This window comes from Sapajus apella, unplaced genomic scaffold (genome assembly GCF_009761245.1).
Source record: "Sapajus apella isolate SASKATOON/1434 unplaced genomic scaffold, GSC_monkey_1.0 scaffold32, whole genome shotgun sequence".
NCBI classification, from domain to species: Eukaryota; Metazoa; Chordata; class Mammalia; order Primates; family Cebidae; genus Sapajus; species Sapajus apella.
Window position 1 is genome coordinate 19,930,229 of NW_022436972.1, and position 27,231 is coordinate 19,957,459.

A 27,231-nucleotide genomic window follows, 5' to 3' on the forward strand; every position below is an offset into this window, starting at 1 on the left:
ACGGTTTTCTTAAGTAAGATGCCTTATTTGAAATAGTCTTAGTTTACAGAAAAGTTGCCAATATAATACTACTGTATACCCCTCACCCAGTATACATGACATATTTATAAAAACTGAGAAATCAACATTGTTATATTACTATTAACTAAACTCCAGAGGTTTTCGGATTGCGCCAGTTTTCACACTGATGCCCTTTTTCTGTTCCGAGGCCTACTCCAGGACACCATGTTGCGTTTAGTCATCATGTTGCTGTTGTCCAATGTCTTGAGTGCTGTTGTTCAATACATTTTGTTCAGATTTTTAGTTATTTCATAAAGGAGGGTATAACTGGAGGCAAAGTCTAAGATTACTTTCAAATAAAGCAAGAGGAAAGCGTTTCTTTCTGATTTAAAATATATTCATCGTCATATTTCAAAGTCAATGTTTGTTTGAAAATAAAAGAAAAGTCTTGTTCAGCTAAAAAAAGCTGGGTTCGGGGCTCCCAGCTGGCAAATGCCACAAAATAGCTTAACTTTAATTTAAATAAACTAGTTCTTGTGAGGTTACTCAGTGGTATACTGGAAACTGAAGAATGCCATTGCCGTTAATAGATTCCACAATTCCTCACCTCACTGCTTCCTTTCTCTCCTTAACCCTTACCTATAAAACTGGATGGAGAGCTGCAGATATGAGGACATTTACTAAGAACTTCTTCTTTTCTAAGTGGTATGTGAAAATAAAGTAAATTCATGTTGAGTCACATTAATCTATTTCCCTGGCTGTGTAAGAATCACTGAGACTTTCTCACAACCTTAGCAAGAGTTGCAAAGTAGAAAGAAATATGACAAAGCAAAAGTGAGAAAACCCAAATGTCTGCTGTTTAAACAATCTATTAATATTATTCACCACATTAAGAGATTAAGTCAGAAAACCCACATGCTCATCTTATAGAAAACATGTAAAATCCACACCCATTCATCATAAAAACTCATAACAAAGAGCAAGGAGTTTTTTTTAAGCGATAAAAGGCATCTACCAAAAATCTACAGCAAGCATTCTAATGGTAAAATGCTAGGAGGTTTTTCTTAAAAATTATGAATCATGCATTTTATCACCACTTCTATTCAATGTTGTACTGAAGTCCTAGGCAACACAGCAAGATAAGAAGGAAGGGGAAAAAGGGCTCTATAAGCATTGAAATTAAAGAAGCAGAATTATTAAAAATACATTAAGCACATTAAAAGTAATGGCGAAAACCGCAATTACTTTTGCACCAACCGAATAGTATGTGCAGGTGTAATGATTACTTGCAAAGAGAAAAATCCCCCCAAATATCTACATTAAAATTATCAAAACTACTAAGGGAGCAGAATAGAAAATCAACTGCGATAATCAATTTTATTTCTCTATCAGCAAAAAAGAGCTTAGAGATGACATGTTAAAAGCTATCATTTACTAGTGAAAAGGCAAATTTGTTAGAAAATGACATAATTTAAAAATGTGCAACATCTTTATGGATGGAATTATAAAATTTTTGGAAAGGCATTAAAGAATAGACAAATTTACTGTATTTACTGATAATAAGACTCAGAATCATGAGTATATCTGTTCTCTCCAAATTATCAATCTATTGAGCCAACATAATTCTAATGAAAATTCAATTTTTTTCATGAAACATAACAAGCTGACTTTTAAAAATTATATGAAACAGCAAAGGATCAAGGCAAGAGGCGTGTAAAACAAGAACTGGGCAGGGCAGAGGGAAGCAAGAGTTTGTTCTGTAAGATATTAGGATGTAATGTGAAGCTACCATCACTAAGATGAATAGTATAGGCTAAAGGGTAGACAAATAACTCAATAGAACATAATAGAGAACTGAAAAAATAGAGTATGTTATATTAGCAAGGGTAATCCCTGATTATGCTGCAATCACTAATAAAACCTGAAATAACTTTACTTAATACAACATAGGGCTCATTCTGTGTCAGTCCATTTGGGCAGTTATAACAAAAAATACCTTAAATGGGGTAGCTTATATAGAACAGAAATTTATTGCTCACAGTTCTGTAGGCAGGGAAGTTCAGGACAAAACACAAGCTAATTCTTCTGTCTGGGGAGGGACCGCTTCCCCACAGAAAGGAATGTAAATTAGTACAGCCACTATGAAAAAATGAGTCCAGAGACTTTGCTGAAGTTGCCTATGAGCTTAAGGAGATTTCGGGCTGAGACGATGGGGTCTTCTAAATATACAAGCATGTCGTCTGCAAATAGAGACAATTTGACTTCCTCTTTTCCTAACTGAATACCCTTTATTTCTTTTTCTTGCCTAACTGCCCTGGCCAGAACTTCTAATACTATGTTGAATAGGAGTGGTGAGAGAGGGCATCCTTGTCTTGTGCCAGTTTTTAAATAAAATGCTTCCAGCTTTTGCCCATTAAGTATGATACTGGCTGTGGGTTTGTCATAAATAGTTCTTATTATTTTGAGATATGTTCCATTGATACCTAGTTTATTGAGACATTTTAACATAAAGGGCTGTTGAATTTTGTCAAAGGCCTTCTCTGCATCTACTGAGATAATCATGTGGTTTTTGTCTTTGGTTCTGTTTATGTCATGGATTATGTTTATAGATTTGCATATGCTGAACCAGTCTTGTAGCCCAGGAATTAAGCTGACTTGATTGTGATGAATAAGCTTTTTGATGTGCTATTGGATTTGGCTTGCCAGTATTTTATTGAGGATTTTCACATCAATGTTCATTATGGATATTGGCCTGAAATTTTCTTTTTTAGCTGTGTCTCTGCCAGGTTTTGGTATCGGGATGATGCTGTTTTCGTAAAATGAGTTCGGGAGGATTCTCTCTTTTTGTATTGTTTGGAATAGTTTTAGAAGGAATGGTACCAGCTCCTCTTTGCACCTCTGGTATAATTCAGCTGTGAACTCATCTGGTTCTGGACTTTTTTTGGTTGGCAGGCTATTAATTGCTTCCTCAATTTCAGACCTTGTTATTGATCTATTCAGGTGTTTGACTTTTTCTTGGTTTAGTCTTGGGAGGGCGTATGTGTCCAGGAATTTATCCATTTCTTCTAGATTTACTGGTTTATTTGCATAGAGGTGTTTATAGTATTCTCTGATGGTAGTTTGTATTTCTGTGGGATTGGCGGTGATATCCCCTTTATCATTTTTTATTGCATCTATTTGATTCTTCTCTCTTTTCTTTTTTATTAGCCCAGCTAGTGGTCTATCTATTTTGTTGATCTTTTCACCAGGGTTGAAATGAAGGGAAAAATGCTAAGGGCAGTCAGAGAGAAAGATCAGTTTATCCACAAAGGAAGCCCATCAGACTCACAGCAGATTTCTCGGCAGAAACCCTACAAGCCAGAAGAGAGTGGGGGCCAATATTCAACATCCTTAAAGAAAAGAATTTTCAACCCAGAATTTCATATCCAACCAAACTAAGCTTCATAAGTGAAGGAGAAATAAAATCCTTTATAGACAAGCAAATGCTGAGAGATTTTGTTACCACCAGGTCTGCCTTACAAGAGCTCCAGAAGGAAGCACTAAACAGGGAAAGGAATGACCAGTACCAGCCACTGCAAAAACATAACAAATTGTAAAGACCCTTGACACTATGAAGAAACTGCATCAATCAACAGGCAAAACAACCAGCTAGCATCAAAATGCTAGGATCAAATTCACACACAACAATATTAACCTTAAATGTAAATGGGTTAAATGCCCCAATCAAAAGACATAGACAGGCAAATTGGATAAAGAGTCAAGACCCATCAGTGTGCTGTATCCAGGAGACCCACCTCATGTGCAAAGACACACAAACGCTCAAAATAAATGGTTGGACGAAGATTTACCAATCAAATGGAAAGAAAAAAAAAAACAAAACAGGGGTCGCAATCCTAGTCTCTGATAAAACAGACTTTAAAACAATAAAAAGCAAAAGAGACAAAGAAGGGCATTACATAATAGTAAAGGTATCAATGCAACAAGAAGAGCTAACAGACTTTAAAACAATAAAGAGCAAAAGAGACAAGGGCATTACATAATAGTAAACGTATCCATGCAACAAGAAGAGCTAACTATCTTAAATATATATGCACCCAATACAGGAGCACCCAGATACATAAAGCAAGTTCTTAATGACCTACAAAAAGACTTAGACTCCCACACAATAATAGTGGGAGACTTTAACACCTCTCTGTCAATATTAGACAGATCAATGAGACAGAAAATTAACAAGGATATTCAGGACTTGAAGTCAGATCTGGACCATATACGGAACTCTCCACCCCAAATCAAAAGAATGTAGATTCCTCTCAGCACCACATTGCACTTATTCTAAAATTGACCACATAATTGGAAGTAAAACACTCCTCAACAAATGCAAAAGAACAGAAACCATAACAGCCTCTCAGACCACAAGGCAATCAAATTAGAACTCAGGATTAAGAAACACTCAATACCACACAAATAACATGGAAACTGAACAACCTGCTCCTGAATGACTACTGGATAAATAATGAAATGAAGGCAGAAATAAAGATGTTCTTTGAAACCAATGAGAATGAAGACACAATGTACCAGAATCTCTGGGACACATCTAAAGCAGTGTTTAGAGGGAAATTTATAGCACTAAATGCCCACAAAAGAAATGAGTAAAGATTTAAAATTGACACCCTAACGTCACAATTAAAAGAACTAGAGGAGCGAGATCAAACAAATTCAAAAGCTAGCACAAGACAATAAATAACTAAGAGCAGAGCAGACTTGAAGGAGATGAGCCAGAAAAAACCCTTCAAAAAATCAGTGAATCCAGGAGCTGGTTTTTTGAGAAGACACACCTACTCTTAGGCACCTGCAACACTCCCATGCATTCCCATTGGCAAAAGCTCAGGCACCAGGTCTCGATGCAGCCACACAGAAGACTGGGTAATGTAGTTTTTCTGTGTGCCCAGGAAGAGGCATTGATATGATGAACCAGTATTTTCTCTGCCAAATAGTATGGAAACTTGATATATGACAAAATTGACATAGTGGATCCCTGGGGAAAATATTAGTGATGTAAAACATCATAATAATAAATGATGCTGAGAAGAAAAGAAGTCTATTTCTTCTTTACACTGCCAAATAATTTTCAATTGAATTAAATATGTAAATAAGAAAGACAGAAGAAATATATGAGAGTATCTTTATATCCCAGATATTTAGAAAGACACCTTAACCCACACCTGGAAGGAAATGATTTCCAAAAAGCACATCATCAGGAAAGAGAAAAGACAAGTTATAAACTACTAGAAAATATTTGCAATACATATGACTGACAAGAAATTAGTATTTAAAATATATAAAGAAATTATACAAATGAACTGTTACAAAAATACAAGTATATTAGAAAAAAATGGACAAGTGATCTGAATAAACATGACTCATAAGCAAAAATATGAATGGCCAATAATCAAATATAAACAACTCCACTTCATTAACAAGTCAGAAAATGAAAATTAAAATCACAAGAAGATTTCATTTCATAAAAATTTGATTGGAAAAGTTAAAAAGTCAGAGAGCATCTGGTGTTGGCAAGGAGGAAGAAAAATAGGAAATCTTTTCTGCTGCTACTGATAATATAAATTGATACAAAGAGCTTGAGGACTGATATGACACTGTCCTATGAAATTAGAACTGTGCATATCCCATGAAATGGTAATTCCACTTGTAGGAAAATGCTTTCACATGTGAATTACGGCTAGATACTTCAACACAAATGATAATCTTCAGAATACAATATTGACTGAAGAAAAAACAAGATTCAGAAGAATATATATATAGTATACCTTTTTATAAAGTTGAATCAAGCAAATCTAAGGGTAGTGTTTCAGAATCCACACATACATGTGTTTAAAACTCCATGCTATAAAGAAAAACAAGGGAATGAGCAAAAGTAAAAATTTAAGGTAGAGGATACCTTTGGGGATGTGGTAAGAGGGTGGGGCAGAGAAGAACACATAAAAATCTTCAGGCTGCCAAGGAAGTTGGACTTTTTAAGTGGGGTGATGCGTTCACAGACATTCATTTTATTATACAACAACCTAGGATCAGCATAAAAGTTCCCTTCTGCATCAAATATTTAATTTTTAAAATTAAAACACACACACACATGCACAATAGTAAAGAAAGAAGTAAGTACTCTGTAAACTGACCCCTAGTCAAGAGAGCTGTTGATTTTGCAATTGCTTAGGAGCAGAAAGACTGAAAGTATATGTTCTCTTTTTACTCTGAGTCAGTAGTGAGATCCTGTGTCTTAATCATATTTTAAATTTTGTTTTCCTTTTGTAATTACCTAAAAGCCCCTCACAGTATAATGTATTCCATTGTTACTCTTTATTTCATATCAAAATCCTGTTTTATTTTTTTCCCCAGTGGCCAGGTTCTCTCTGCTCTTCCTAGAACCTCTAGGCAAGTTCAAGTTCTACAGAATCTTACTACAACATACGAGGTAATTTTTTCCCACTTTATGTTTGCATTGGTTTCATTTTGTATAAGCACTGGGTGTTGAGTTCCCTCCTGTTGTTGTCTGGCTTATATGTATCTAGTATGGACTCTTCTCATAGCCTTCTCTCCCTCATAATCACATGACTTTGTTGGTTCCCCAAATCAAAACCTCTCCACTTGTGCTATTGGCTTTCCAGCCAATTTTATAATGGTACTTTGGGATTGAAAGTGTGCACTTAGAAAGATGCTACGGTAGCAGAAATTACATTTATAAACAAAGCCTTACTTATAAAACAGTGGTTCTTAACCAAGGAGGCACCAGAAACATAGGGTATATTAATTAAAATGGTCACCGAAGGACCCATCTTGATCTAATGTCTAAGATGTAGAAAATTGACAAGAATTACAGAATATTAATGTCAGTGGAAGCCCATCTAGAACAGCTGCTGCCATGACCCCAGCTGCAGTTGGGGAGGCACCGCCAGGGCTGTGTGCTCCACAGAGCCAGCAGAAGCCAGGAAGAGGTGAAAGTCCCACCCCCTTCTGAGATGGCAGGGTAGGAGCCTCATGCTCCCCAGGTGCAGCTGCAGCTGCAGACCTGGGCATTCCTGTGCTCTTAGGGGCCAGAGCAGGCAGGAGCCCCGCCTTCCTGGGTGCAGCTGCAGTGGCTCAGCAGGATTTGCAGACCCAGGCATCTCTGCACTTTTAGGGTTCTGGGAAGGCCCCCCATTCCTGCACAGGCTCAAGAGTGCCTGCTGCCATCATCTGGCCTCTCCTAGCTCCTGGTGTTCACTCCAATCTTAGAGCAAAGTTGAGGCTGAACCCAGGTGCTGTCACAACCCGGCTGGCTGTGTGCATGCTCAGGGCAGCACTGACATGCCAGCCCCCTGCCGCCCCAGCCCCCTCTGGACTTTGGATACTGATGAGCACAGAAGGGAAGCTGAGGGGGTTGCTGAGGGCATCTCAGCACTGGCCCGCAGGAGCCCCTCAGCTCGAAAAGCCTGGGTGCCATAAATAGCAGTAGCAGGCAGACAGGCTCCTAGGCAGGGAAGGGTGGGTCCCTGGTGAAGCCCCACCTTCAAGTCCTGGAAGTCATGAAGCCTGGGGGCTCAGGTGCCAGTCCTGTGGATCGCAGTGGGAGCTTATGGTGCTTTTTTGGCACCCACTCATGGCCACCCATCAACCAATCAACACATACTTCCTCCCATCCTAAGCCCATGAAAACCCCTGGATTCAGCCAGACTCTGGAGAGACATGGGGAGGATCAGCTGTAGAAAGGAGCTGCCCACTCCAGGGTCTCCTCTCTGCCTGGAGCTGAACATTTGTCAGGACACCCTGGCTGCTAAGAGGAGCCACCCACTGTGAGTCTCCTCTGAGCTGTTCTATCACTCAGGAAAGCTCCTCTTCACCTTGCTCATCCTCCATTTGTCCACGTACCTCATTGTTTCTGCATGCAGGACAAGAACTCTGAACCTGTCAAATGGTGGAGCTGAAAGAGCTGTAACATGAACAGGGCTAAAAAACACGCCCCATGCTTGCCACATTGTGGGTCGCAAGAGGGAGAGAAGAACTGCAGCCTTTTGGGGAGCTCAGACCTAAGAGGTCCCTAAGCCAGGGCTATGACACCCTCTTTGGGGCTCTGTGATTCCTGATGCCTCCAAACTTGTGGGCATCACCATGTTCCCTGGTGCTAGCCATGGAAGCTGCTTGCGGGACACCTGGTCCAGCCACAGCCTTGCAAGGAGCTGATGCCCATGCTGGTACCAGGAGCTGCCTGCCCTACCACAGCCAGCATGCCTGGCTCTGTGCAGTGGCTGGACCCCATGCTCACTCACTCACATACCCCTCGCCACTCTGCTCACTCTTGGCAGAAATGGGATCCAAGCCAGTAGCATGAGATGAGCGCAGCCTTCCAGGCTGAGTGGGCTCAGCAGGCCTGAGCAAAACTTAGGCAAAGGCACCACTGACCACAGAAGTTTCTGCTGATGAAGTGATACCCCAGGGATCCCGTAACAATATCATGGTAGAAAAGTAATGGCTCCTTGTTTGTTAGTGTTTTCTGGGAAGCAGAGGTCAAGACAGACTTGGGGAGCAAGCGATGAGGGGAATGCTGTTGGAGGATAGAGGCGGGAGCTGGAGAAGGCAGAGAGCATCATCAGACCATGATGTAGCTCTGACACCTCTGCAGAAAGGAGGATTTTGTGTGGAGAATCTCAGACTGAAGGGCAGTTCCAATGAAGGCTGGGCTAGGTCAGTCTCAGTGGTGACTTAAGCCAGTCATCTGTTATGGCAGCCCCATGTCTGGCAAGAATGGGCCTGCATTAACACTTGCACAGGGCTCAGTTACAGGATGGCTGCAGCCCTGAGACCACATGGTCTCAGCTTCTGGTAGGTTCCCACGGCAGCCACTGGGAACACCAGTCAACTGTGCCTTTCTCAACAGAAAAGCTGAGTGGTGCATATTCATGACCACCACATCATGGTAAAGAGGAAATACTACAAGAGGAAGCAACTGAGATTTAGAATTTTAGTTCATGTCTGTCACTCCTAGGTGTATGATTTTAGAAGTTAGCTATGAGCCTTATTCTTCACCTGAACATTGCAAATAATAACACCTGCCTAGTTTATATCAAAGTGTTATAATTATCAGAGGATATGAGTATGAAAGTGCTTTGAAAAAGTATATGGAGAGAAAGAATATAAATCTTATTGAAAGCCATTGCCCAAAGTCCATAATTAGATTATTTTTAAAAAAAAGAACAAAGACATGATGATAATTATAAGAACATGACACTTTTATTAAATAAAATCAATGTTTAATCAACTTTCTTCCTAGACAAAATTTCGTTTCTCTTTCAAGTATCTAATGTACATGTCCAATTTTATAACTAAGTCATGAATATTGTCATTCATTCATTCATTGTCTCATCAAATATTTATTGGTTATGTTGTATGTTCCAGGGACTTTTTTTAGCAACTAGAGTTATAGAAAGGAATTTTAAAAGCTTACTGCAAAATAAGTGTTTACCATGTGTGTGGATGGGTGCCAGCGCCAGTGAGTGTCCTTTTCATGCTCCTTATAGATACAACTTTCATGGCTCTAGCTACAGATGAGAATGATATGAACAACTCTTTTTTAACTTTATCAATTTTGTCCCTTAAACTATAGATTGTTCTCTGGCAACCAGTAATAGCTGAACTTATTGAGAAGAAAAAACAAGTCCAGTTTTTTGTAAATGCATCTGATGTAGACAATGTGAAAACCCACTTAAATGAGAGCGGAATTCCATCCAGGTAGGCACCATTCAATACATATTGAGTAGCTGCATTTGACCAGGGTATGGTATAACTGCTTCCTGGAAAAATAAAATGTATTAACCATGGCAGCATAGAAGTCTCTGACTGCACTTAATGGACTGGTAATAAAGCCCAAGGTCCAGCTCTGTGATCTTCGCTAAGTGGTTTAACCCCTCATGACCTTGGTCCCTTATCTAAAATGCAGGTTAGACTCAATGATTGGTAAAGTCTCTCAGAGTTCCTTTTTCTCTGATGACTCTGTACCTAGACTTAGGAAGCAAAATTGCCATTTGCCTTGGTAGGCTTTGTGATATATTCTGAAAAAGCAGCTGCTGGAGGGGATTTAGCTTCTGCCAATTCTTCTTCACAAACACAGTGACCATTTCTGAATGTCTGGCTTTTAAAAAGTGTAACAGGTGGTTGGACTCTGCAGGATCCCTGGTTAGAGTCTGGCGCTGCCGCTTACCACCTATATGACCCTGGAGGAATTGTTCACTTCTCTGTTTCCAAGTTTGGTAAATTAAGTGTAGAAACAGCACATACCCTATAGGTTATAAATGATTTCCTTTTCTTAAAAAGTATATCAGGTGCAATTTCTGCTCAGAGTCTTGCCTTCTTCCTCATGGAGTTTCCTGTCCAATATCTCCTCTCCATTTCCACTCCCCAACTGCCAGTACCTTCCTGGTGGCCTGGCCCCTTCCTTGACACGAGGCTCTTTTTTGTGTATCAATGGGTGGCCTCTGGATAATATGCTATGTTAATTATTAGTAATGTATTATAGAGCATACTATAGGTATGTAGTGTTTTCCAGGAACTGTGCTGAACCTTTCTATTAATTGACATTGTATCAATTAATCTTTATTTAACCTTGTGAAGTAGATGCAATCCCCATGATATAGATGAAAAATTATCCTGACTTATTAAGGAATTTTTCAGGGTAAATCAGAAAGAACATGGCAGAGTTAGGAGTTGGGCCTAGATCTTTCTGATGTCAACGCTGTGGCTTTTATTTATTGTCCTAAATAAAAGTAAAGAACTCTTTATTAGTATGACAGCTAGCTTTCAACTTGTCTATCTCAGGTGACAGAATGCCTTAATTCAGTTAAAATATTTGCCTGGGTAACAAATGTGGTACTCTGAAGAGAAATGGAATGAGATGCCTTTCCTGTACTTCCCTTTTCCTGTTCTGTTTCTTTGGTTCTGCAGAACATCTGGTGCAGGTCAGTGTGGGGGCGGGGGAGGGAGGAGAAAAAGCTTTTCTGCTGCTTCTTCCTCTTTAACTGAAAACAGTATAATACAGTGTTATTCTGAATTGAAGAAAGGCACATTAATCCATATGTTCATATAAAAGACACAAGAATCACTATTGAGTAATGTTGGTCATGGTGGGAAAGGGTGGTTGTTTTGGAGGTCCCAAAAATACACCTCGTAAGAGCTGCTTTTTCTCTAGTGCCCATGTGGGCTCTTCTGACAGGGTTTGTCCATCAGTTGATCACAATGTGAGATGTCGTGCTTTTACTTTGATGAAATGTTTATTAGGATTTTTAGTGATTTTTTTTTTCATGCTGTGCCTGTAATGGGCCATGTGGGAAGGTCCATCCCCTGCTTGGAAACTACCTCACTCTCTGTTTCATCACATAGTGTCTTGCTGGCAGATGTGGAAGATCTTATTCAACAGCAGATTTCCAACGACACAGTCAGCCCCCGAGCCTCCACATCGTACTATGAACAGTATCACTCACTAAATGAAGTAAGCCATCACACAGCTCTTCAGAGCTACGATTTTCATTTAATCAGCATTGCCATTTCAACCAGGGGAATATCCAAGAATCATAATCGGTGGAGGATGGTAAAAAAAAATCACACGTAGGTTAATTACATGATGGTCATTCATTTTTTTGGTAGATATCTTCCCTGGGAAGATTATATCATATTTGGTAAGCTGTAGGATGTTTGCCTACAGCTGAGAGTATCTCTAACTGCTGGGAGTAACACTTTATGCTATGGAACAACAGAAACTAAAGAATAGGGGCTTTTAATTAAAACTGCCACCAAAAAATTACCAGTCTAGTTAATCATGTCTCTTTGCACCATTACCCTAATTTTACTATTACTAATTGCCAGATTAGCTCACTTAATTAAAGGAATGTATTCACTTATATTTAATACATTATAACTAATTATATTTTATTCATCTTAGAAGGAAGCTATTTAAACTAATAATAATAATAACAATGCCTGTGTTTTAATCTTTAAGAAGTTGGATATATTTTTCTCTCAGTACTTACAGGTTCCACTCCTTCTAGAGGGAACTTGAGTAAGATGTTGATGTACAGGTGAGACCTCATCAAGCTTTCACGTAATCTACTAAAAGCCATTTCCCTGTATTTGTCAGTTGAAAGAATAAATTCCTTGCAGGACTTTCTTTGGAGGACTTTCTTTTTTATATGGTATTCTCCAAGCAGTAAAAATACCTTGATACCCTTTTATAAGAGTATGCTGCTATATTGCCTAACATAACTATTTTTGTCATCTTTGACTAGGTGCCCAGAAACTATTAGGGACCATATCCTATTTTTAAGACATCTAAGATTTAGGTAATGAGAATCAATTTTATGTATATAATCTTTAAAAAGCATCTGTTCCTTCCCAGTTAATTAAGCCAGAAAGTATGCTTCTAGAATGTGTGCCTGATAGATTGAGGAGGTCTTACAATTGCACCCCCTTTTTAAAAATCTCTCCTATATCTATACAACTTAGACCACCTCTCTCCGGCATCCATCAGCAGGACTGCATGAGCAAACTTGATGCAGCCAGCCTCCATAGGTGGGATTTGCAAAATACAGCAGGTGAAACTGTCACTGCTGTGATAAGTTTGGTGGGGAGAGAGGAATACCATAAACAGAAGTATTTTTAAATGTCTGTAAATCATATTTTAATTATTTTCTTCAAAAAAGTTGTTTTCTTACCATATCTTCAGGAGAAAGTTGGAATGACACAGAATGACAAAATAAGCACATGGCTCTATTAGTTTGCTAGGGCTATGATAATAAATACCACAGACTGTGTAGCCGAAATCACAAAAATTTATTTTCTCATGATTCTAGAGGCTAGAAGATCAAGATGTCAGTAGGTTTGGTTTCTACTGAGGCCTCTTTACTCAGCTTGTAGGTAGTGGCCATCTCACAGTGTTTCATTCTTCAGATGGCCATTTCTTTCCTTTTTTTTTGTTTTTGTTTTTGTTTTTTGAGACAGAGTCTCAGTCTGTCACCCAGGCTGGAGTGCAATGACAACCTGTCTGACTCCTGGGTTCAAGCAATTCTCCTGCTTCAGCCTCCAAAGTAGCTGGAACTTAGAGGCACATGCCACCATGCCCAGCTAATTTTTTGTATTTTTAATAGAGAGGATTTCACCATGTTGGCCAGGCTGGTCTTGAACTCCTGAGCTCAAGTGATCTGCCCACCTCGGCCTCCCAATGTGCTGGGATTACAGGTGTGAGCCACCGCGTCCGGCCTCATATGGCCTTTTGTTTGTGCATGTGCATCCCTGGTGTCCGTCTCTGTATATCCTAATCCCCTCTTCATGTAAGGACACCAGTCAGATTGGATTAGTGCCCACTCTAAGGGCCTCATGTTGATTAGATCATCTCTTTAAAGGCCCTATCTCCAAATACAGTCACTTTCTAACCTACTGGGAGTTAGGGATTCAACACATGAACGGGAGAAAGGGGTACAAAATTTAATTCTTAACTATGACACTCTAGAAAATATCTTGTACTTCTCTCTCCACCCCCGCCCCTATTATTTTCTAAGCGGTTCATAGGAACTGTAACAATTTTGCTCTCAGAACATTCCTTTAAGTGCTTCTCTCCCTTGAATCAATGGTCTCTCCATCAGCCCTCCTTACAAAATGGCCTGGTGGGCAGCAGAGGTTATTTTGTCACTGACTCACACCAGGAGACCTTAAATAAACTGGTGTAGGGAGAAAGAAACAAATGGCCAAAAATTACTTCTTAGAAGAAACAGGAAAAGAAAAGAGTTCTTCAAAAGATGTTATTATATCAGCTTAGTTTGAGAAATGAATAAAGTTAAGCTGCTTTCATATTACTCATCCTCCCCTGTTAGAGGAAATCTACTGAAGTATCAATGCATACATTAATTTTTTGTGGTAGCTTTCTCAGATGTATTTATGCCTAGAGGAGTAACACGGAAAATGGAGTTTCTTTGAGGAAATTGCTGATGGTTACATTTCTGACACCCCAGACACTGATAAGGTCGGTACTTGATGGCAGGTGGGCCTTCCAGGAGCCCTTAATTCTCAGCACGGGGACAACCACCCATACCTACCACTCATGCTGGTTATGCTATCTCAGAGAACCCAAAGATAAATGGCGCTCCAGTTTTTACCAGCTAGGATTGCTATTTGAAATCACCTCTAGAAAAGTTCCCAGAGATAAAGTCAAGCGTTAATTGTTTCCAATTCAGAAAGTATCAGAGTTTAAGAATGGACCCTGGAAAGCTGGTCCACGTTAAAACATAACCCCATTCAATCCCAGCAACCCCAAACCAGACAATAATTCAACACTTGCTTTGAAGTGGGTGCTCACCTAAAGTCAGATTTTTTTTTTCTTTTTCCTTCTTCTGTTATCTTGACAAACCTCAAATACAACTGGACTTCCACCCAAGAGAGAGGTCCAGAATCAAACTACTTCTTGGGGGGAGAACTGGGTTTGTCTGTTTTTCCTCCAGATCGCCCCCATCTTTGCCTCTCATCATTCTGTCAGTCTCACTGTGCTTGTGCATGTCTTCCATTTATCCTGCGTAAAGATGGTGCTCAGGGCTCCCTTCATCTTGAAAAGGGCATTTCAAAAAACGTTCCAAATAAAAGTGAACTTTTGAAAGAATGATAATGAGAATTTCATACACAGGGGCAGTAATTCAATGTGATGACTTTAAAAATAACTTTCAGGGGCCATAGTTTAAAGATTAACTTTTTTTTTTTTTAACCTTGTTATAAGTTTCTTAGCACTTTTTCACTCTTTCTCAAAACCTTGACACTTATCAAAACTTTAATTTTATAAATTTCCCTAAACAGCAGAAGTAACACCCTGCCCAAGTGCTTTAGCTCCTCATGCATTCCACATACAGAATTTTACAGGAATTTCCTTTCTCTGAAGAAGTTGTCTGCTTCCTCAGGTCAGGGAAATGCTTTGAACTTGTTTCGCGACTAATCTCTGGTTTCCATTTTGCTAGATCTATTCTTGGATAGAACTTATAACTGAGAGGCATCCTGGTATGCTTAAAAAAATCCACATTGGATCCTCGTATGAGAAGCATCCACTTTATGTTTTAAAGGTATGTTGTGGGGAAAGTCGTGGATCTTTCAGTGTGAGGGGCGGGATTAATTCTCCAGTGGTGCTTGTTAAAACTTGAATTTCTTTTCTTTGAGTTCTGAAAATATTTGCATTACAAGTGTTCCCCAACTTTAATATCTGGCTATTTAGGAGTTGATTATTTCCTTTAAAGTTTTTCCCATTAATAATACAGTCTTGTCCTGGTCTGTATGTCCTAATCTCTTCCTACAAGGACACCGGCCAGACTGGATTAGCACCCAGGCTAAGGGCCTCATGTTAACTTAATCACCTCTTTAAAGGCCTTATGTACAAATACAGTCTGGAGGGGTTAAGGCTTCAGTTCTAGATGAACCCCAGTTCTAGAATTAACTCTGTCTCTCCTTATGTGACATCAGATAAGCCATTTAACATTTCCATAAAATGAAGGAAGTGATGTTTATTTACTTTATTTTATTTTATTATTATTATTTTTTGAGACGGAGTTTCACTCTTGTTACCCAGGCTGGAGTGCAAATTCATATGGAGCCACAGAAGATCTTGAAAAGCCAAAGTAATGCTGTACAGAAAGAGCAAAGCTACAGTACTAAAACAGCATGGTACTGACATAAAAGCAGACACATAGACCAGTAGATTAGAATAGAGAACCCGGAAATAAATCCACAGATTTACAGTCAACTCATTTTCAACAAAGACACCAAGAACACACATTGAGAAAAGGATAGTCACCGCAACCTCCGCCTCCTGGGTTCAGGCAATTCTCCTGCCTCAGCCTCCGGGGTAGCTGGGATTACAGGCACGCACCACCATGCCCAGCTGATTTTTTAGTAGAGACGGGGTTTCACCATGTTGACCAGGATGGTCTCGATCTCTTGACCTCGTGATCCACCCGCCTCTGCCTCTCGAAGTGCTGGGAGATGTTTATTTTTTTAAGTCCCTGTTTTATTTTATGTTAGTGGATAAGCACTGGTGCAGCTTTTTGTTGCTAATTTCTAAAAATTGATATATAATAATTGTACATGTTTCTGGGGTACATGTGATTTTTTTTTCTCCCTCCATCCCCACATGTGATATTTTGATACATGCATACAATGTGTAATGATCAAATCAGGGTATTTGGGGTAGCCATCACCTCAAACATTTATCATTTCTTTGTGTTGGGAACATTTCAAGTCCGTCTTCTATTTTGAAATATACAATAAATTATTGTTGACTGTAGTCATCCTACTGTGCTACTACACACTAGAACTTATTCCTTCTACCTAACTATATTTTTGTACCCACTAACCAACCTCTCTTTATCCCCCTTTCCAGCCTCTGGTAATCACCATTCTACTCTCTACCTCTATAAGATCAACTTTTTCCACACTCCATATCAGAGAGAACATGTGATATTTGTCTTTCTGTGCATAGCTTATTTCACTTAACATAATGACCTCCAGTTCCATCCATGTTGCTGCAAATGATAGGATTTTGCTCTTTTTATGGCTGAATAATATTCCATGTGTAGATGTACCACCTTTTGTTAATCCATTCATCTGTTGATGAACACTTAGGTTGATTCTATATCTTGACTATTGCGAACAGTGCATTAATGAACATGGGAGTGCAGATATCTCTTTTGTATAGTGATTTCCTTTCTTTTCAATTCATACTCAATAGTAGGACTGCTGGCTTATATGGTAGTTACATTTTTAGTTTTCTGAGGAAACTCCACACTGTTTTTCTTTCTTTTTTTTTTTTTAAATTGTACCTTAAGTTCTAGGATACAAGTGCAGAATGTGCAGGTTTGTTACATAGGTACACACATGCCATGGTGGTTTGCTGCACCCATCAACCCGTCATCTACATTAGGTATTTCCCTTAATGCTATTCCTCCCCTAGCCCCCCACCCCTGACAGGCCCCAGTATGTGATGTTCCCCTCTCTGTGTCTGTGTGTTCTCATTGTTCATCTCCTACTTATAAGTGAGAACATGCGGTGTTTGGTTTTCTGTTCCTGTGTTAGTTTGCTGAGAATGATGGTTTCAAGCTTCATCCATCTCCCTACAAAGACATGAACTCATCTTTTTGTGGCTGTATAGTATTCCATGGTGTATATGTGCCACATTTTCTTTATCCAATCTATCATTGATGGGTATTTGGGTTGGTTCCAAGTCTTTGCTATTGTGAAAATTGCCACAATAAATATATGTGTGCTGTGTCTTTATAGTAGCATGATTTATAATCCTTTGGGTATATATCTAGTAATGGGATTGCTGGGTCAAATGGAATTTTCTATTTCTAGATCCTTGAGGAATCACCACACTGTCTTGCACAATAGTTGAACTAATTTACACTCCCACCAACAGTGTAAAAGTATACCTATTTCTCCACAGCCTCTCCAGCATCTGTTGTTTACTGACTTTTTAATGATTGCCATTCTAACATGAGATAGTATCTCAATGTGGTTTCGATTTCATTTCTCTAAAGACCAGTGATGATGAGCTTTTTTTCATGTTTGTTGGATGCATAAATGTCTTTTTTTTTTTTGAGAAGTGTCTGTTCATATCCTTTTCCCACTTTTTGATGGGGCCGTTTGTTTTTTTTCTTGTAAATTTCCTTGTAGATTCTGTATATTAGCCCTTTGTCAGATGGATAGATTGCAAAAGTTTTCTCGCATTATGTAGGTTGCCTGTTCACTCTGATGATAGTTTCTTTTGCTGTGCAGAAGCTCCTTAGTTTAATTAGATCCCATTTGTCAATTTTGCCTTTTATTGCCATTGCTTTTGGTGTTTTAGTCATGATGTCTTTGGCCATGCATATATCTTGAATAGTATTGCCTAGGTTTTCTTCCAGGGTTTTTATGGTTTTAGGTCTTACATTTAAGTCTTCAATCCATCTTGAGTTAATTTTTGTATAAGGTATATGGTATAAGGAAGGGGTCCAATTTCAGTTTTCTGCATATGGCTAGCCAGTTTTCCCAATACCATTTATTAAATAGGGAATCCTTTCCCCACTGCTTGATTTTGTCAGGTTTGTCAAAGATCAGGTGGTTGTAGATATGTGGCATTATTTCTGAGGCCTCTGTTCTTTTCCATTGGTCTATATTCCTGTTTTGGTGCCAGTACCATGCTGTTTTGGTTACCGTCGGCTTGTAGTATAGGTTGAAGTCAGGTAGCGTGATGCTTCCAGCTTTATTCTTTTTGTTTAGGATTGTCTTGGCTATGTGGGCTCTTTTTTGGTTCCATATAAAATTTAAATAGTTTTTTTCTAATTCTATGAAGAAAACCAATGGTGGTTTGATGGGCATAGCACTGAATCTACATTACTTTGGACAGTATGGCCATTTTCACAATATTGATTCTTCCTATCCACGAGCATGCAATATTTTTCCATTTGTTTGTGTCCTCTCTTATTTCCTTGAGCAGTGGTTTGTAGTCCTCCTTGAAGAAGTCCTTCACATCCCTTTTAAGTTGTATTCGTAGGTATTGTATTCTCTTTATAGCAATTGTGAATGGGAGTTCACTCATGATTTGACTCTCTGTCTATTATTGGTGTATAGGAATGCTAGTGATTTTTGCACACTGATTTTAAACTGAACCACTTGCTCTGAATGACTACTTGGTAAATAACAAAATTAATGGCAGAAATAAATAAGTTCTTTGAAACCAATGAGAACAAAGATACAATGTATCAGAATCTCTGGGACACAGCTAAAGCAGTGTTTAGAGGGAAATTTATAGCACTAAATGCCCACAGGAGAAAGCAGGAAAGAGCTAAAATCAACATTGTAACATCACAATTAAAGGAACTGCAGAAGCAAGAGCAAACAAATTCCAAAACTAGCAGAATACAAGAAATAACTTAGATCAAAGCAGAACTGAAGGAGATAGAAGAAAGAAAACTCCTTCAAAAAAATCAATGAATCCAGGAAGCTGGTTTCTTGAAAAGATTAACAAAATAGATAGACTACTAGCCAGACTAATAAAGAAGAAAAGAGAGAAGAATCAAATAAACACAATAAAAACTGATAAAGGGGAGATCACCACTGATCCCACAGAAATACAAACTACCATCAGAGCCTACTATAAACACCTCTATGCAAATAAACTAGAAAACTTAGAAGAAATGGATACATTCCTAGACACATACATCCTCCCAAGACTAAACCAATAAGTCAAATCCCTGAATAGACCAATAACAAGTCCTGAAATCGAGGCAGTAATTAATAGCCTACCAACCAAAAAAAGCTCAGGACCAGATGGATTCACAGCCAAATTCTACTACAGGTACAAAGAGGAGCTGGTATCATTCCTTCTGTAACGATTCCAAAAAACAGAAAAACAGGGACTACTGCCTAACTGATTTTATGAGGCCAGCATCATCCTGATACCAAAACTTGGCAGAGACATAACAAAAAGAGAAAATTTCAGAGCAACATCCCTGATGAACACTGATGCAAATATCCTTCAATAAAATACTGGCAAACCAAATCCAGCTGCACATCAAAAAGCTTATCCACCACAATCAAGTTGGCTTCATCCTGAGCACATGAGGCTGGTTTACATATGCAAATCAATAAACGTAATCTTTCACATAAACAGAGCTAATGACAAAAACCACATGATTATCTCAATAGATGCAGAAGAGGCCTTTGATAAAATTCAACACCACTCCATGCTAAAAACTCTCAATAAACTAGGTATCGATGGAACATATCTCAAAATAATAAGAGCTCTTTATGACCAACCCACAGCGAATATCATACTGAATGGGCAAAAACTGGAAGCATTCCCTTTGAAAACCTTTGAAATAGTATTCATTGAAACAGGCACGAAACAAGGATGCCCTCTCTCACCACTTCTATTCAAATAGTATTGGAAGTTCTGGCCAGGGCAATTAGGCAAGAGAAAAAAATAAAGGACATTCAAATAGAAAGAGAGGAAGTCAAATTGTCTCTGCAGATGACATGATTGTATATTTAGAAAACCCCATCGTCTCAGCCCCAAATCTCCTTAAGCTGATAAGCAATTTCAACAAAGTCTCAGGACACAGTTTTTCGTAGTGGCGGTACTAATTTACATTCCTACCAACAGTGTACAAGCGTTCCCCTTTCTCCACATCCTCTCCAGCATTGGTAATTGCCTGTCTTTTGGATAAAAGCCATTTAAACTGGGATGAAATGATATTGCATTGTGGTTTTAATTCACATTTCCCTGATCATTAATGATGTTGAGCATTTTTTCATATATCTGTTGGCCATTTGTGTGTCTTCTTTTGAGAAATGTATATTCAGAATCATTTCTCATTTTAAAAATTGGATTATTTATTTTTTTCCTTTTGAATTGTTTGAGTTCCTTATATATTCTGGTTACTAAGTCCTTGTTGGATGGATAGTTTGCACATATTTTCTCCCATATTTTAATTTTCACTATGTTGTTTCTTTTGCTGTGCAGAAGAAAGTTTTCAGCTTAATGTAATATGCTTTATCTATTTTTGCTTTTGTTGACTGTGCTTTCGAGGTCTTACCCAAAAAACCTTTGCTGAGACCAATGTCCTGAATTGTTTTCCCAATGTTTTCTTCTAGTAGTTTTATAGTTTTAGGTCTTACATTTAAGTCTAATCTGTTTTTAGTTGATTTAATATATGTAGTGAGAGGTAGGGATTTAGTTTGAATTTTACGAATAAAAATTATCCCAGTACGATTTATTGACAAGAGTATCCTTTTCTCAATGTATGTTCTTGGTGTCTTTGTTGAAAATGAGTTGACTGTAAATCTGTGGATTTATTTCCGGGTTCTCTATTCTAATCTACTGGTCTATGTGTCTGCTTTTATGTCAGTACCATGCTGTTTTAGTACTATAGCTTTGCTCTTTCTGTACAGCATTACTTTGGCTTTTCAAGATCTTCTGTGGCTCCATATGAATTTTAGAATTTTTTTTCTCCTTCTATGAAAAGTGAATTGGTATTGACAGGAATTGCACTAAATCTGCAGATTACATTGGGTAGTATGGACATTTTGACAATATTAGTTCTTAAACCTGTGAACATGAGGTATCTTTTCATTTTTTTGTGTGTGTTCTCTTTGATTTCTTTCATCAGCACTTTATTATCTTCATTGTAGGTCTTTTGCTTCTTTGGTTAGATTTATTCCAGGGTTTTTTTTTTGGTCATTGTTAAATGGTATTTCTTTTTTGATTTCCTTTCAGGTTGCTTGCTATTATTGTATATAAATGCTACTGATTTTGTGTGTTGATTTTATAACCTGCAATTTTACTGAATTTATCAGTTCTAACAGGTTTTTGGTGGAGACTAGGTTTTTCTAAATATAAGATCATGTCATCTACAATCAAGAATAATTTGATTTCTCCCTTCCAATTTAGATGACTCTTATTTCTTTCTCTTACATGTTTGCTCTGGTTAGTATTTCCTGGTACAGCTTTTAAAACCAAAGTAAGAACTGAACAACAAATCCTAGTGAAGGACAAACAGCAGGAGAAGGCTGAAGTCCTATGCAGTAGGGTAAAGAGGATGGTTTCTGCTCCAATTGCCACCCATTTGGTTATTTATTTTCAGTTGCAAAATGTTATGGAAGAGAAGTTGATTAACCTACCTGGATTGGAAGTCTTCTCTCTTGAATAAATTGACCTTAGTAAAGGTCAGTGGACACAGCCACAGCCAATTGTTTTCAGAACTAGAAAACAATTTTATAGTTCTGTTTTCTACCTCTCTCTCTCTCTTAAAAAAATTAAAAAGCAGCTCTGGAAAAAAAATGTAGTCACTAAAAATGTACATTTGATTTAGTAACATAAAATTTATGCACAGTATCCCATCATCTAAATTGTGATAAGTGAGCCTCTTCATTCATTCAAAGATAAGACTTTGGGTTAGAACGTCTCAATTTTAATCTGTCATTTATAAGAACTTGCAGTGCAAACTCAAGGCAGACATATGAAATGTTGGGTCCTCCTGGTCATTGAGTTGGTCAGTCAGACTGGATCTATGTATCATGGCATATCCACCTATTACATTTCCTTTCAGCCATGCTGTATGTAGTACTTGGAACATACATATCTGGAACCTGTACATGTTGAAAAATCATGCATTCTGGATGGTTTGGTCCCACTCTTACTTGATGAAGGATGTGCTTATAATGTGAGTCTCTGGGATTTTGCCAACTTTTCGGTGTCAGAACCAGTGCCAAGAAAATTGGTCTAGGACTTAGAAAGGTCAAGTAAAGTAACGAATGCAGACAACTTAGGATTTTCTTTACATTGAGTTGAATAAGCTAGGTAATTTTCTTTGACTATACAATTTAATCACTAATGGCCAATGCCATTGGGCTTTCTCACTTACTATCTTGTTAATATTGCTAGCTCCAAGTTAGGAAATAATCGCCTAGAGTGGTGCAGATGGCAATCTAAATATGTCTTTCTTTTTCTTGTTTTGGAATTGCAAGTCTACATATTTGTTTCATTTTACAACACTCTTCTCCCTCTATACTAGTGGTTCCCAACCCCTGAGCTGCAGACAGGTACCAGTCCACGGCCTGTTAGGAATGAGGCCACACAACCGGAGTTGAGTGGCCAGTGAGCAAGCATTACCACTTGAGCAATGTCTCCGTCAGATCAGCAGCAGCATTAGATTCTCATAGGAGCACAAATCCTATTGTGAACCACGCATGCAAAGGATCTAGGTTGCACACTCCTTATGAGAATCTAATGCCTGATGATCTGAGGTGGAAGAGTCTTATCCCCAAACCCTTGATTCCACCCCACCTCTGTCTCAACCACGGAAAAATTGTCTTCCATGAAACTGGTCCCTGGTGCCAAAAAGGTTGGGGACCACTGTGCTATACCCTAAATTGTGTTGTAGCTGACTTTTAAAGGCATTAAGATTAATTTTGGAGGTGTTTATAATTCTTCTAAAGACATCAAAGGCTATCATTGAGGAATGTTGACAATTCTTATTCCAGAGTTAGCAGCTTATATTAGCCCACCACACTAGAAATAAAGCCTCTGTCTCTGGATTTGCTAGTAATCAGTTTGTGAGAAGTTAGAGGTGTGCTTCTTTTTGTGTGGAATAAAAAAATAATCTACACCAAAATAAATAAATAAAATGCACTCAGAGGAAAATGATGAAGGAGTTTCTGCTCCTGGCGTGTCTCCTCACCTCCTGGGGAAGGCTGCCATCCAACTCATACCCATTTACCTCGAAATGAAGCATGAAGATACACCCCAAAGCATTAGTTCTCTGGTCTCTACTTCTAAACTTCCACATGCAGCTCTGACATGTGCTGGGTCTAGCCCCGCAGGGTGTAGTGGGTGTTCTTTTGCATGAGGAGATGATAGACTGTATAAAAGAAAGAGACAAGGACACAGAGATGAGCGAAGAATTCAGCTGGACTCAGAGAACCACTGCTACCAGAAGGGCAGAGTCTAGCAGTGGCCCCGAATGCCTGGACGTGCTGATATTTATTGTATATAGGCAGGGGCGCAGGGTTGGAGACTGACTCATCTGACATGATTGGTAGGGGTCAAGCAAATCACATTCTTACAATACGGGGGGCCACGTGGGTACAGTTCAGGGGGCTACATGGGTATAGTACAGAGGGCCCCTCCTTCTCAGGTAGCCACTGCAAAGAGGGAAGGCATATACGTCAGTATCTTTCTATGCACTTATCAGAGAGATCAAAGGCTTTTAGGATTCCTCTATTCTTACTGCTCACAGCCTCTTAGAATTTACAAGGGAGCATTGGGTGGGAAAGTGGAACATGAAGGTGAACAAGGATGGTGACCATCAGAGCACAGCACCACGGACAGGTGTGTAAGTCCCTGGATGTCTGTGGGCTGGCCTGGCTAGTGTCAGACCTTCCTCAAGAGCCAGCAAAGCAGAGTTTTCTCTTAACTCCCCAGTGAGAGGAAAACTCCCCCTCACAGCCTGCTAAGTAATGGGTGCCTTATTCTTGCCTCCTGATCACTTCTCACAATGTCCCTTCAGTTCCAAATTATATTTCACCTGATATGTCTATACTATAAGACTAAAAGGTTCCTACACTAAAGCCAAGATTAATAGAGAATGATGTAATAAGATTGATTATATAATTGATTATGTGATTGAATCTAATATCTATTTGGTGTCATTTCTATAAGTAATCAGTAAATATATTATTGCTATAAGGAAGTAATCTGTACATCTATTTGGTATCACTGCTACATCTAAGTAATCAGTTATTTATTATGCTGGGACAGATTGTGCCTTCAGTCTCTTGCCACGGCACCTGGGCAACTTTCTTCCCACAGACATGACTGCAAATTTGTAGGAAAAAGTGTCCTGGCCTCAAACTTCAGTTTCAATTCACACCAGTTTTGCTATCTTATCTAATGTCCCTTAATCTCACCAGTGCTTAAATTTCCCTTGATAATTTTCAAAGAAATGCAGAACAATGTGTATCTCAGAGATTTGCTGATGCTATTAAATATAAGCACTATATAAATGAAAGTTACTATCCTGACACTTATTGTTATCGTTTTTGCTACTTTTGGGGGTTTTTTTGAGCAGGTTTCTGGAAAAGAACAAACAGCCAAAAATGCCATATGGATTGACTGTGGAATCCATGCCAGAGAATGGATCTCTCCTGCTTTCTGCTTGTGGTTCATTGACCATGTAAGTATTCACATTTCCTTAACCACATTCCTCAATATGGTACCTAAGATCAACTGTGTCAGACTCAACTGGGATGTTTATTAAAATGCATTTTCCCAGGTCACATTATGAACTGTAGATTATGAATCTACAGTTTTTCACAAGTTTCCCAGGTGACTTTTATGCAGTAGTAAGTTGAAGAACATGACTTCAAGCATTTAAATCACCCAAAATATTGTTGGTGTTTTCTACATTTCTGCCTGGAGCTAAACAGTGGAAAACGATTAAGAAATAGCATATTGATTATAATATGTTTACTAAGTAGAAGAAAGGTCTGAAAGAGTTATCTAAGTTGCAGCCAAATTAGTTTATCTTTTGGTTTTAATTATCCAGACGTCTTTTGCCATTTCTGCCCTTGGAAATTGAACATAAAGCACAACATTACAAAGGGGAAACAGAATATGTTTTCCCATATGTCATAATAGGGAATTTTGTCCCTGAAGAAAAGTTTTGCATAAAAAAAGCCACATATAAGAAGACAAATTGTATGTCAGAAAAGTAAAAGATATAATGACTATTAACCTCCCTGATAAATGAAAACAGTAAAAATTATGCTTCAAATCCTATAAAAAGGGCATATATGTTCTCTATACTGATTTCTACAAAGAGTCACTGCCACTGGAAAAATAACTCAAAATATGTGTCCTTCTGATAATGGTTGTTGTAGTCTTTGCAGTCACAGATACACAGTAACGGCATAGATGAGTTAGGAAATTAAGAGATTGGCACTTATTAAATACATCAAGGTAAAACTGTTTCTGCCTTTGCTGGACCTTGACAAATGCCACATCCCTATTTGTCTTCATTCACTGTGACGATATCTTCCATCCTCCATCACCCATGAATGGGAGCTGCAGCCTCCCTGAGTCTACTGGAAATTCCCAACCACTATTGGTACTACCTTATCCAAATAAGGATGGTTCCAACTGACCAGACCCTTAACATAGCCCAGTCACATGATGATCTGGAACCTTTACCAAGCTGAGTAATTTGGTTATTTTATGTAGTGAAGGGAGCAGCAGTTAATAGAGAGATAAAGGTACAAATTAGGAGAGTAAGAATATTTATTTTTCATTCAATCACTGAACATGAGAAGGGCCAAGAAGGAACTTCGATTCATATTGACTCTAATTTATATTAGTGAGGTTGTCCCTGATTACTGCCCTTCTTACACTGACATCTCTGCCCTCCTAGTAGACATCCTACCTTTTACCCCACCCACTTACCGAATCCTTGTAGGATTCACTTCTTTGATCTATAGATATTTATAAATTGCCAATGACGTTTCGGATCCTGCAAATACAAGGAGGAATAAAATATAGCTGAAGGATCTTATAGCTGAGTATTTTGCTCCAACAATGTGAACCTAATTTTTGTAGCCCAAAGAAACATAATCAATAAGGTCTTTTTCAATGGACATTTAAACTCCATTCTTGCCTGCCTAAAACGAATTCAGATCATCTGACTCTCTTAGTGCTTCAAAGCACTGGAGGAGGGAAAGTAAAGTAAAATATTTACCTTTCAAAAATTGTGTAGCTAGGTTTTATATTCACCTACATAGCACCTACAAGCTGAAGCACCCAAAGGCAAATTGAAATCCTAGCTTTTAAGTCTTTCACTCTTTTCTATAACTCAGTAAAGATTTCAAAAATCTTATAGTCTAGTCTCAGAGGAAATCCACTACAGTACACTTTGAGAAGCATGAGGCCAGTCATATCTTTCTAAGCCTCTTGTTCATATACTCCCGGAAGATCTAAATTTAGCCTCCTGCAAAGGCAGAGCTGAGACTGATTTGTGCATGATTGCATCACCAAGCCAAAATCCAGCACAGGGGCTGGCACATTGTAGGACTCAGTGAATATGTGTGAACCATCACAACTTGCCAAGTACTTTTTCTGCCAGATAGCTTTTCTCACTGCTAACCTCCTGCCAAACCTCTGCCCTAGAAAACTCTCGTCTAATTGCACACAGTTAGAGCTCTACAACCTCCCAGACTTCACAGAATTCTCTCTGCCCCTCCTCACCACAGCTGACACATGACTTAAGGACACTGCTTCTTGGTGGCTCCTTCAAGTAGAGGGGCTGCTCTTTCTTTCACATCACCATGTGCTGAGAGGCCTGGAGGAGTGGGTCAGCATCCTGCTGTCCTGATACTACCATTGATCCTTCTCTTCTCAGACACTTACAGAATCTGGTTGCACTGTTACGTTTTTTATTGCTGTCTTGCATTGACCTTCAGATAATTTCCTGGTACCCACTTCATGATTCTTTATTCTCCTCGAACTCTTGCCATCATTCTGAGTGAACTCAAAGTCCATGTGTGACAGTTACCTCACAACATATCTTCACAGTTTCTTATTCCCTGTTCTACTAAAACTCAACTCCTCTTGAGCAAATTTCTCCTGTAGCTGTCCTC

At 38.7% G+C, this 27,231-nt stretch overlaps 1 protein-coding gene across 1 annotated transcript in view; it reads left to right on the top strand.

Moving 5' to 3' along the window:
• The window catches only part of CPB2 (carboxypeptidase B2), a 58,482-nt gene that overhangs the window by 12,838 nt on the left and 18,413 nt on the right, over nt 1–27,231 (top strand). The window contains exons 2-6 of the mRNA XM_032294719.1: nt 6,412–6,487; nt 9,653–9,777; nt 11,422–11,530; nt 15,033–15,134; nt 24,672–24,776. Coding sequence (XP_032150610.1) covers nt 6,412–6,487; nt 9,653–9,777; nt 11,422–11,530; nt 15,033–15,134; nt 24,672–24,776 — 517 coding nt within the window. The remainder of the gene's footprint in view (nt 1–6,411; nt 6,488–9,652; nt 9,778–11,421; nt 11,531–15,032; nt 15,135–24,671; nt 24,777–27,231) is intronic.